The 12,761-nt window shown below is 36.4% G+C and overlaps 1 protein-coding gene across 1 annotated transcript in view; it reads right to left on the bottom strand.

The window, feature by feature from the left end:
• Positions 1-8,543, bottom strand: part of LOC107581062 (ras association domain-containing protein 5-like) — a 35,846-nt gene extending 27,303 nt beyond the window's left edge. The window contains exon 1 of the mRNA XM_016266640.1: positions 7,978-8,543. Within this exon, the coding sequence (XP_016122126.1) occupies positions 7,978-8,425 (448 nt within the window). The 5' untranslated portion in view covers positions 8,426-8,543. The remainder of the gene's footprint in view (positions 1-7,977) is intronic.
• Between the last annotated feature and the right edge of the window lie 4,218 nt (positions 8,544-12,761).

Here is a 12,761-nt window from a genome sequence, read left to right as displayed (position 1 = left end):
ACAGTCTTTTACAGTGAAGAGCATCCTCTGCTTTACAATCCTCACCAGTGTTCACAGACGACATGATGCACATACACTTGCTTATTCATCCAAAGTTGATTACATGAAGCATTTCTCACTAGCTAAAAAAAGTGCATTTTTTTTCAGTTCCTGTCACTGTTATGACCTACCTGCAGACTGATGCTTGACTTGCTGGGTAATTTTGCCGTAAAGTTTACAGAATGCTGCTCCCATCCCACTCAAGCATACAAGTGATGATGCTTTCTGTCTCGAACGCTTAACTCACGGCATCCCGTCAGAAACAGAGCTCATCCTGTGCAGTTCACTCTCAGAACAGAAGGACAAACTCATCTGCCTCTCGTCCATGCAATCTCCACGGTAACTCATTTGTGTGTAACTCTCTCTCTCTCATTGTGCTGCGTCAGGTGATTTGACTGTCAAATGATGAAGCTTCAGTCAGCAAATGATGGACACATATAGTACATGGCAGGAGATGTAGGAAGCACTTTGTGTTTAAATATGCATGCAGATGCATTTTATCAACACCCTAGATGCATCACCCTTAAGATTCAGAATTATTAAACTGATTATTAGACTATTACTGTTCTCATATTAGTTTACGTCACAGCAACTGGTGACATGATAAACTCGAGAAATTGTCAGATTTAGGAGATAAACTCGCAGTTCTGACTTTTATCTTGCAATTGCAAGTTTATATCTTGTAATCTGACTTCTTTTCTCAGAACTGTGAGATATAAAATCGCAATTGCGAGTTATAAAGTCCAGTTCTGAGGAAAAAAGTTTTCTCAGAATTGCGAGTTTATATCTCACAATTTTTACTTTAACACACAACTGCAAGTTTATATTGCAATTCTAAGAAAAAAAAGTCGAAGAAAAAAGAAAAAATTGTGAGGTGCAAACTCACAAATGCAAGGAAAAAAAGTCAGAATTGTGAGATAAGAAGTCACAAATACCTTTTTTATTTTTAACTTAGTAGCAGAAAACAGGCCATAGAATTCTCATTTTAGAGGGCATTTGATTAAACAAAAATTTGAAACACCCTAGATTAAATTTTGAATGTGTGTTTGTGTTTAAAGAAAATTAAGTCAACTTTTTTGAAGGAGTTCACTACTATATGTTAACCTCAGAACTGACATTTATGCACAGAACACCACAAATCTGATTTTTGTGATTTTGTTATTTTTTATTTAAGACTACATGCCCAATTTTGATCTCGCAAAGCTGGTTTATCTCCACTAATTTATCAGTCCTGTAAACGTTCAGGTCTGTACTGACAGCCATCTAAATCCTGCACATTGTATCTAATCCACTTTCTGCTTCTCTGCGTTTTATATACCCAAATTGAATTTCAGCCTCTCAAACAGTCAAGGAAATTACAAATAAGATCTTGTTAATATCTTAAATATTTCTGCTAGACATCAGTTCGGTTGAATGGAGAGCACATGGTCCCCAGTAAACTCACAAACATCTCTCTTCTAGACTTTAAGAAGGATCTCAGAAATCTCAAGCTGAGCTCAGATTACCAGAATCAGAAGCAAGAGATCTCAAAATGAACTCAAACATTTCTTGATTAATTTTTTTGTTTAAAGACCAAAGTATGTGAGTTATGTGAGCACATTCATTTCATAACTCTACTGTGCTGTATGTCAGCACTTACCATTTATCTCGTATATGTCTTTGTATATTTCTCCTTAAGAATTTTAGACATCTAGGAGGACAAAGTTGATGCTTAAATGTAACATCTCTGAGATGCCATCGTCTCTGAGCAATAATATATTCCTCTGGGGAGCAGGAACGCTGCTCTTTTAAAAGATCAGCAGAGAGCAGAATGACACAGGGGATGAGCAATGATAGGGTGTAATGAAAGTGGATCTTTTATACTGGGGCATGATGGGTAATGGTTGTTTAAAGTGCCGTTCTTTGCACAGAGCTGCGGTCTTGACTGTGTAGGAACTGAGCTAATGTATGCCCACACACACACACACAATCAATTCAAGTCTCTGGGGCGGGTGGGAAGTGCAGGCCTGTCTCTTCCTTAATTGCACTTCCTGTAATGAAGGACGGCGCTATCGATCAGAACCTGCCCGAGGATCAAAACTTCACACACACACACACACACACACACACACACAATACAGTACTGTCCCGTATTTAGATTGTGGTGTGACGTTGCAATATTTGGGACTCTGTTTCTAAAACTTTGCATGTTGACAGAGAACAAGTCATTCGAGTTCTTAAACGCTTCCCACACAAACACATTACCAACAGCTCATATAACACAAAAGCGTGATTCCCACAACAGCATTGTATCACTTTCTAAATATTTACCACCCTCACACAAAATACTGATAAGGTTCATTTCAGAGTAAAATCATCGCATTTGCTATTATTATAAAATAATAATATGCTTGAGCAAGAAAATATACACAGCATCCAAACCAACATACAATCCATTCTAAATAATACAGAGAATAATATACCACAATGAAAATTATGATGACATAATTTTATGATGAGTATGTGCCAATATTGGCTTACTACATTAATCAAAAATGCATTCCCATCACCATTAAAGTACACTATCGTTCGGAATTTTGGGGTTGGTAAGATTTTTTAATTTTAAAGTGTTTCATGCTCACCATCAAAATACAGAAAAAAAGTAATATTGTGAAATATCATTACAATTTAAAGTAATGGTTTTCTCTTTGAATATATTTTCAAATGTAATTTATTCCTGTGCAGCAAAGCTGAATTTCCAGCATCATTACTCCAGTCTTCAGTGTCGCATGATCCTTCAGAAATCATTCTCATGTGCTGATTTGCTGCTCAAGAAACATTTATTATTATTATGAATGTTGAAAACAGTTGTGCTGCTTCATATTTTAATGGAAACCATGATACTTTTTTTTTTCAAGATTCTTGCTCAAAGAACAGCATTTATTTGAAATAAGGTTTTTTATAAGCGTCTTTACTGACACTTTCGATCAATTTAATGCAGCCTTACAGAATAAAAGTATTCATTTTTTTAAACGAAAAACTTTTGATCAAGTGTATGTACTTATAATACATAGTGAAGTATGCAAACTGGGATGCAGCCATAAACTGTGATTGACTCAACCAGGAAGAAGGAAAACATAATCTGTAATTAAATAAGAATGCGGCTTCTGACGTCAGTACAGGCTCTTTGTGAATGTCAACCAGGCTGTTTTCCACTCTCCCTACTTTTACTTTTAACTAGATTTATTTCACAGATGTGTGTTTTGGACAGGTGGAAGTGTCATTCTTTCACCATTTTTTATTACTTGTCCACATGTTTATTCCATCCTCACAAAATATAGCGTGAGCACAATAAATATGAAGCAGCTTATGTTGAATCTTGAAACATCTGTAAACCCTTTTAAATGTGTTTGATAAAATATGTCCTCCAGACTAACAAAATGACATCTATGTCGCCTGTTGCTGATTTTTGACAGTACTATTTCCTCCTCAAATACCTCTCTCATATCAAAGTCTGTTTGTGGAAACTTAACAGTGGCGACTAAACATGTAGCCGAGCCTGTCCTTGCTCATTTGATCACAGATAACTATTTTTTACTGTCTGTGTCTGTGCTTTTTTGGTAACTAACAATAGAGTTTCTCATGTTATTTTCTGTTCAAGGCAGAGCCACATTCTGTCGTCTCCATTCCAGATCGGCTTGGCGCTGGGATTAGATCGGACCGCTGAAACAACACACCGCAGACAGGACACATACTCAACAACACCTGCCTGTGACAAAACATCAAGAAGACACTCCATTCTTTTGCATGACTTAAACCGGCAAACTATTCGGCATGTTATCGCGAACCGCTTCCCACATCAGTTGTCGGCTGTTTAGACTCAGCTCTGTGCTTCAGCAGATGGTTTTACTTGGCATACTTAGCACTGCATTTGTGCCTGAAAAGTGTGAGGTTTACATTACATCAACTGAGACGCCATGGCCCCCAGCGACACAACATCAACACAATGATACCACACACAGACAGACCACAACATAATCACCGTCTAGTAGATGATGACCGAAGACACTCCATTCTTTTGCATGACTTAAACCGGCAAACTATTCGGCATGTTATCGCGAACCGCTTCCCACATCAGTTGTCGGCTGTTTAGACTCAGCTCTGTGCTTCAGCAGATGGTTTACTTGGCATACTTAGCACTGCATTTGTGCCTGAAAAGTGTGAGGTTTACATTACATCAACTGAGACGCCATGGCCCCCAGCGACACAACATCAACACAATGATACCACACACAGACAGACCACAACATAATCACCGTCTAGTAGATGATGACTGTTTAGTGAGCAACAGGTGTCAGGGCCGAAGATAATGAATGAGCACCATGTTAACTTATTCATTCAGATGTGCTGAATAATAGACAGGACATCCGAATTAATCTCTATTTCATTCTTCATTCTCTGCAACATCTCTGGCCACAGTAACAGAAACAGCATTGGTCAACATCACAGTTTAGATTCAGTTTAATCCTAAAGCTATTATTCACTGGAAATGCATTTGAGTTTAAGACTAAACTTAATATATTGCTTCTACATGTCAGAGGTTTTCAATCTTTTAGATGCCACAGATCCCTAAATATGATGATTACCTAAGTGGTAACATCTTAATTAACTGGATTTAAAGCATAGAAATATCACTGAATCGACCTATACATCAATTTTTTTTACCAACAAAACAATGTTATAGGTTAAAGCGAACAATCACAGGTTACCAGTTTTTACAGTGTATATAGTTTCTTGTATAAAGACCCAATTTCTACTGTGAAAAATTAATATTCTAAATATATCTAAAATATTATTTCTAAAAATATTTAGTATCTATTAAGTTACATTATTACATTTGTAATTACTCATTATAGTACTGTACTTATTTACACATTTATTTTAATATTATGTATATTTATTTATGTATTTGCTAGATTATTTTCATAATTTTAAAATGTATTTGAATATAATTTTCACTGCTAGTTTTATTTATTTATTTGCTTGTTTACATTTTTTTTAAATAATAACATTTTAAAATTATTATATTATTATCATTAGTTTTTTTTAATGATTGTTCTCTAAACATTTCCGTGGTCCCCTTGTGAGCCCCCATGCTTGAAAACCCCTGCCATATGCAATGAAGACCGGTGTAGTTTAAGTTTATTATTAAAATATTTTCCATTGGAGAATGACTGTTTTGACTTAGGCCAGTAAGCAACCACAAACAATATGCTTCAGAAAATGTAAAAATCTAGATTGATTATCAATACCTATTTTGTATTAGCAAGAGTTCAAATGTCAATAGCTGACTACATTCAAACTAATAATAAAAAAGCTAAAAAATAAATACAATTAAAAGACAAAAAGGTCAGTAATGTCTGTGCAAGAAATGACACTATATCTGTCCTCATCAGTATGAAGTCGTCATCTAAATTACACTTGCCTGAATGATAAAACTACAAAAAGCATAGAGATCTGGACCCACCGGATGACTTCCACAGCAGACTATCTTCCAGTCGCCTGGAGCGCCGCATCGCTTTTGAGAAGCGGTAGAGGATTCCAGTAAGTCTTCTCAAAGTTCTTGCAAAGCCTTTCCCCAGACCCATGACCAGAGCAACATCCAAGTCTCACTTCAACCCCTGAAATGTCTTCCCTGCATCGTGGCTTCTGACTACTCACCGCTAGTGGTCTCCTGCCATTGAGCCCCCTGCTCCAGTGAGTGTGTGTGTGTGTGTGTGTGTGTGCAGTTGTTCAGTGGCCTCCGTGGTTCCGCTGCGACTGCGTCAGCTGGTTGAGGGGAAGCTCACTGTAAGCCGAGGTTGTGCTGTGACAGGACGGTGTGACTTCTCTAGACACACTGTCACTGCCATGACACAAACAAACAGATGGGCATTAGGGGAGCCGACAGGTGGGTGTCAAATAGCAGCACACAATGCAGTCTAGCTGAGAGGGCCAAAGGAACGTGACCCACAAAGATGGAAAAAAGGTATCTTTGTTCATTTTGCTTAGGTATACTGTACATACAGACTATTATTTGCAGTGAAGAGAAATCCCACAGAATACAGAGACGCTACAGTGAAAACCAGTTAAAAGACCGAAAAGCTTAACTTTCCCTGCATTAAAGATTCATTAAGTCCTTATGACCAATAGCAACCTCCATCACAACCATTGCTGATGTTACAGGTGGCAAAAAACACAAGATATACAAGGAGGAAACTGTCAGTGACCACGTTTCATGCACTTTCCAATTTAAAATTAAACAGCATGTACAGTATATTGCATTAGTATGCTTCATTGCTATTGGAATATTCCTGTATACTGTACATGTAATCGGCATATTCTGAATAAACATGTTTATGAATGTACTTTTACCATTTTTCATAATACTTGTTTGTATATATGCAAATGAACAGTGTGTTACTGAGTGAGTTTTAGTCATTCTAGTGTTATTTTAGTATTATTTATGTACTATTATAGTATTTACTAATATTTTGAATTAGCTTTTATTTTTATATTTTTCAATTAATTATAATTAATTTTTTATTAATAATTAAAATATGCTTTTGTCACTTTTATTAGCTTTTGTTTCTAATTAGCTTTAGTTTATTTTTATTTCAGTTTTAGTAATTTTAGTACTTCGACTTCAACTTATTTATTTCGAAAAAATTTTAAGCTTACATTTTTCAGCTAATATTTTAGATTTTATTTTTAAATACATTTATAATATATTTCAGATTATTTTGAGTACAAAAACACTTTTGCATCCCACACAATATCAGTTTATACAGGGATATGCTTGCTGTCTTTAGTTTTATAGAAAATGAAATATGTCAGTATATGGCAATTAATCATGTGCATGTAAACAAGGCCACTGACCCACACCAATGCACCTACAAACCTAAACAAGTCTAACAACCACCAAACCAAAGCAAGCAAACTCATTATCCACCTTAACATCATCAAAACAGACACTACTCTCACAGAAAACATGAGTTAGTGAATGTTTTCTCTGCCCACATATTCAAGGATCTGTAAGTGGCCCCTTAAAATTTGCTAATAACAAAATTACAGACTAGTAAGGCTTTCCAGCTAATCAGTCAAACCAATGACTTTCTCGCTCTCAACTACCTGATCACTCGAGTCGAGCAGCCAGAACATTCAGTGAAAGTTACCTTTGTCCAGTTGTTCCATTTGAGCCAACTCTTGTGAATGGACAACCTCTGCACAAAGGCAGTTCAAGACAGACAGCCATATTAAAGAGAATGAATTCATTCGTCTCAGGGTCTAATTTAATCAAAAACTCAAAGAAATACCCTTTCACTGCTAGCCATCAGTATAATCATGCTTTTTTTAGGATGCCAAAATTTACAATACAAAATCTGGCTGCAGGGCAAAGCAGATAATGCTTTGCATATGATTTTTAGGAATGTTTTCTCTACTGGGAACAATGCAAGGCATTCAGGCAGGAATGAAAACGTCAACCGTCACTGCCAGTGACCATTTCACCTGCAAATGATCAGTTTCTATAGAATTTGAGACCTGGATTTGATCAAATGAATTACGATTACACTTAGCTATTTGCATTGTCATGTATAATTATTAGTCATATTTGTGACAAGTAAAGTAATTGTGGGTAAACAAGGTGCAACACAATGAATTTACAAGGCCGAACCAGTCTGTCAGCATGCCTGTAAATGAGTGTGTGGTGTGTGAGGAATCTCAAGAACATGCATAGAGTTTATGATGTTCTTATGAAATATTATAATGTAATGATTTTTATTTACCTACCTACTTTTTAACTACAGGAGCAGCATCAAGTGTCTTGATGAACATCACAATATGGTGATGAATCGACCTTGTCCAGACTAATAATATAATATAATCGTGTAATAATATAATAAAAATAAAAGTTCTCACCTGTACATGTCAAGCCACCGTGAAAAATATACGAGCAACACACATCGCACCAAGCGTACGTCGCGTCCTCACAAAACACGTGTCCTTCTCCTTTCTCCTCTTTCACGCGGGGGTCTTTGGCCGAAGGTTCGAATATCGTCCTGACATCCGGGGGTTTGAAGCCCCTCTTTCTAGACCGCTGTCCGGCTGCCCCGTTCTCTGTCACCTTCGGTAGCGCGTCGCTTTGCGCGGGGTTTGGAAAGACGCGTGGCCTCTGGGGAGACGGAGCGCTCCTCACCGCCTTCACCTTGGCGTTGCGCATTCTGGATTTGGCTTTCGGTGAATTCTTCTCCATCAGCTCAGCTTCTTCCACCCGAAAGATGGGTAATCGGTTCAGCTGAGGCAGGGCTAGCGGTGACCCGACAGCGCAGTAGCGCGGTGGTGAGTACTTCCTATTGTGATGCATCATGTGTTACCTAGTGCGCCGGAGGAAACACACACATCTGTAGATCCAAGAAGCCTGTTCGTGGAGGCTTGCGATGAGACATGTCTCAGGCTGTGTTGCGCTCGAGCAGGTAAGACAGGTGCACAGAGCGCGTCTCATGTTTCGCCTGAGCAGAGCTGTGCGCAAGATGCGGGAGACACCCACGGCCTGTGGTTATTAGATCAAATCAATTACCAGAAGCAGGGTTGTTACAGTTAACAAAAACTAGAAGAAAGTTCGATATGATCAAACTAATAAACTATAATAAAATTAACGTTAACTTTTATATAAAAACTACTTTATTTAAAAATAGTTTCATTTGTACTAAATTAACTAAAAATGAAAATAAATAAATAAATATATATATATATATATATATATATATATATATATATAAAAAATATATATATATATAAAACACTGGGCTGGTGATCAAATTATTGTAGACTTTAATCAAGAGATTAATCGATGACATTTTAATTAGAAGAGTCAACATACTAGTAAAAAAAAAAAAAGAAGACAAAATTAAACATTTTCACAGTTATTTTAATATTATAACATTGAAAAAACATACAAATTTCATTATTAAGACATTTTATATTCTCTTAATCACTTTAAAGTACAAGGATAAGAAAATAAATATGTTAATTTCAAAACAAAAGTACAGTTTTAACAAAAGGGCAAATAACAATTAATAACAATTTGGATGCTACATTAAATTACAAAAAGTGGCGTTAAACATGTAAACATGTATAATGCTGGTTTTCAAAGCACATGTTTTGAAGCAGTATCCGTAGCATTTTTTTTTTAGATTTTGCACTATGAACTACCCCTTTATTTTTACTCTCGGATGCTATGAGGATGTAATGGGGAACAAAAACAAGAAATCCTTGCTGGTTCACCAAACAAAACCACTTTTTCAGGTTAATAAAGTGCCTGTGCCCCTGAGAAAGATGTTGTAATGCGAGGAGAGCATCTCATCTGCTCACTGGACTTCCTCTTTGGATTCATCACCAACTTCTCCCTGTGAAGGGAAAAAAATGTAAGTATGTGTTATTAGGCCAGATGTCATTGTTGTGAATAAGTGCGTCGTCACTGTGACACTTACATTGCCTACATCCATGTTTCTGCTAATCCACGTGGAGTATGTTTCCTGTAGATACCGGGCACCTAAGCCCATCACGTAGGTTACTGGATGATAATGGATGCCAACAAGCTGACTAGTGGCTTCACAGACCAGAGCCACATTGACTTTCTTGTCTTTCTGCTCTGGAGGCACATCTGGTGAGACACTTCCACAGAAAGCTTCCATCACTTTCATGAAGAAGCCGTATGTGAGCGAGGACTGCAGTGCTTCAAGCAAGACCTTGTCTGCCTTAATCTGCGGAAGAGGTTCAGAGATAAGAGAAGAGATGTTGGTAAGTCTGTTTGTGATGTTGAGATGTTGTTTTTACTGTTTGTGACTCATTACATAATGTCTAAACTGTTTCAGGTCTAACATGAGCCAATTCTAGTTATTCAAGCATTTTTTGAATAACTACAGATTTGTTTTGTAGGCTAAATTTAAGCATCTTTCACAATAAGAACATTTAATAGTTTAAGAATGTTATAAGGATATTCAGGGTAGGGTTGGGCGATGTCTGCCAAACTGGCACGGGATGATGTCTACAGTGAAACATCACGATGAATGATGACATGGGGGTGGGTTGATGTCTGACGTGCCCAATTTTTGTGACCGTGTGGACGGTCCGCGTACAACAGCGCAGGCGCGAAGTGAATGCTGAGACAGAGCGAGTCAAGTAGACAATGACGAAGGAAAATGTTATCTATATTTTCACAAAAAAAGTTCATTGAAACTTTAAAGTAGACACTTTACTTGCATTTAATGAATATGCTTTCTGTGTATATAAAATCACTTTTGTGAATTTAATTTGATGCAGACTCCAAAATGCAACATCTCGTCATAAATTACATTATACTTAATTAAATTAAATTCATTTACACTGAATATCCTTACAGTATAATAATGCAATAAAATAAAATGTATGGTTTGTTGTTGCCCTGGGACACATTCTAATGTATGGGGGAATTAAACCATTACAGTATAATAACTGTATATAACTATTATGTATATATTTACACACACACTACAATACTAAATGTTCAAATGTGCATTTGAATTTCTCTTAATAGCGTCTCAGACTTTTGGACTGGGGTAGAAACGGTGTCTGCAGAGACACCTGGTGGTCAGGATCAAATGCCATCACGAGAGCTCAATTCACTGACCTTTTCATTCAGTTCATCACCTTGTTCTCTAAGAAGCTCGGCCAGCTTTCTCGCAACATCTGCCGAGAGAACAGAAATGAGCAGTTCAGATGGAACTAAACACATCTGAATGAAGGGACTCGGTGACAGCTAATATAGCGAAATCTGAGCGTGAAGTCAAATGGGAAGAATGAGCTCTTACCAGACTCCTCGTCTTCTGCCCCGTCCGGTTCTATTTCACAGGGAGTGAAGTGCACAGACTCTGATAGCTCTGTCAGCTCACTGACCATGTTCTCCATCTTCTTCACTTTCCCATCGCCTGAAACCGACGGAAGCAAATCAGACGCTGGAATCTCTACAATCTCACTTCCTCAATAGGGAATGTTTTAAAAAACACTAAGCAGCCACACATTAAGATGAATATTTCACACTTACTGAAAATTGTTGCTGGCTCTCGTACACGCACATCATCTGTCTGTGGTTTAATACACTTTAAGAGAGATGACAGTCTCTTCTTTCTTTTATTTTTCTTTGGTTTGCCGTGTTCTTCAGGCAGCTGTGGTGAAGACGGGATGTTCTGTGGCAGACGGGTGTCGGTGGGTCGTCTCTTGCGGGTGTATGCCATCAGGAGTTTGAACTCCAGACTGTCCGCCGCAGGCGTCCGGACGTCACCGTTACTGTGCTGCTGATCCCTGCACACATATGCAAACACCTCATTAAAACACTTGCTTTGTGCAACTTAAACTGTAGAAGTGCATTCAGTGTTTCTTTCATTTACTAAACGGAATTAATAATTGTAATCCACCACATCAAACTGATTTTTTCTAGGCTACTGATATGCCTGGAGTCTTCAGCTCATATGAATATACTTTAAATATTTTAAATTCCTATTCATTTATTTCTATGTAAAACTTTTTAATGAGGAAATATTACAATAAATAAATTTTTTAATAGTTCAAGAACATTAGAATATTATAAGGATATTCAGTGCATCATTTAAAAAACCAAACATATATATAAAAGTATATACATATATATACACATACATATATATATACACGTATATATACATATATACACATACATATACATATATACATACACATATATATACATATACATATATATACACATACATATATACATACACATACATATACATATACATATATACATATATATTAGATGCACAATGTAAACTTAAAATTTTTTAATACAATTTAGAAATAAGTTGAAGTACTAAAATTAACTGAAATAAAAAGAAACTAAAGCTAAATAAAAATATATTTAAAAAAAAAGACAAAAGCACATAACAAAATGACTACTAATTTAACTAAACTGAAAATGTAAAATATAAAAATGAGCAGCAAATTCAAAATATTAATAAAAACTATAATAGTACATAAATAATACTTGCCTCCAGTGTGAACTCAGGTAAATTGGGATATAGGGGCACTTATATTTAATGTATACATATATAAACAATATTTAAAAGTTTTAATTTTTTTATTACGCTAAATTATAATCAACCACAAGTTTAATTTAGCTATATAAGTTTAACTTTAAATTATCCATATAAACATCATTCCACTTTAAGTGTTGTTTAAAGCAGTATTTCTTCAATTTGCCAAATAAAACATGCATTAATGCCCTTGCAACGGAAGTCTCGATCTTAAGCGCATTATTAACATTGCTTATTTTTTATTTAATCCGTAATTCACGAAAGACACGCATTAGTTCATTCTATAGTATGTGCTCGATGTCACAGTGTAATAATGAGTGAATGTGTAAGGGCATGTTCAGCAGCCCTCATTCGTTTCATTGTTCTTCAGTCTCCGACATCTCCAGGAGTTTAGACACAAAGCGCACGCACGACTTGATGTTTTGGAAGTTCTCGACATATTTCTACATAGAAACACGCCTATCCGAAGTCACGGAAGTGTCAACCTAATTTACCCGATCATATTTAAGAAAACAACACCACAGTCTGAGACGGTCAGTATTACAATTTTCTCTTGGTTAGTAAATATAATGAAAGTTGAAACACTTACATGAC

The sequence above is a fragment of the Sinocyclocheilus grahami genome, unplaced genomic scaffold, assembly GCF_001515645.1.
Source record: "Sinocyclocheilus grahami isolate Dianchi unplaced genomic scaffold, SAMN03320097.WGS_v1.1 scaffold33.1, whole genome shotgun sequence".
NCBI lineage: Eukaryota > Metazoa > Chordata > Actinopteri > Cypriniformes > Cyprinidae > Sinocyclocheilus > Sinocyclocheilus grahami.
Note: the sequence above shows the minus strand (reverse complement) of the source record. Positions and strands in the feature narration are given on the sequence as shown.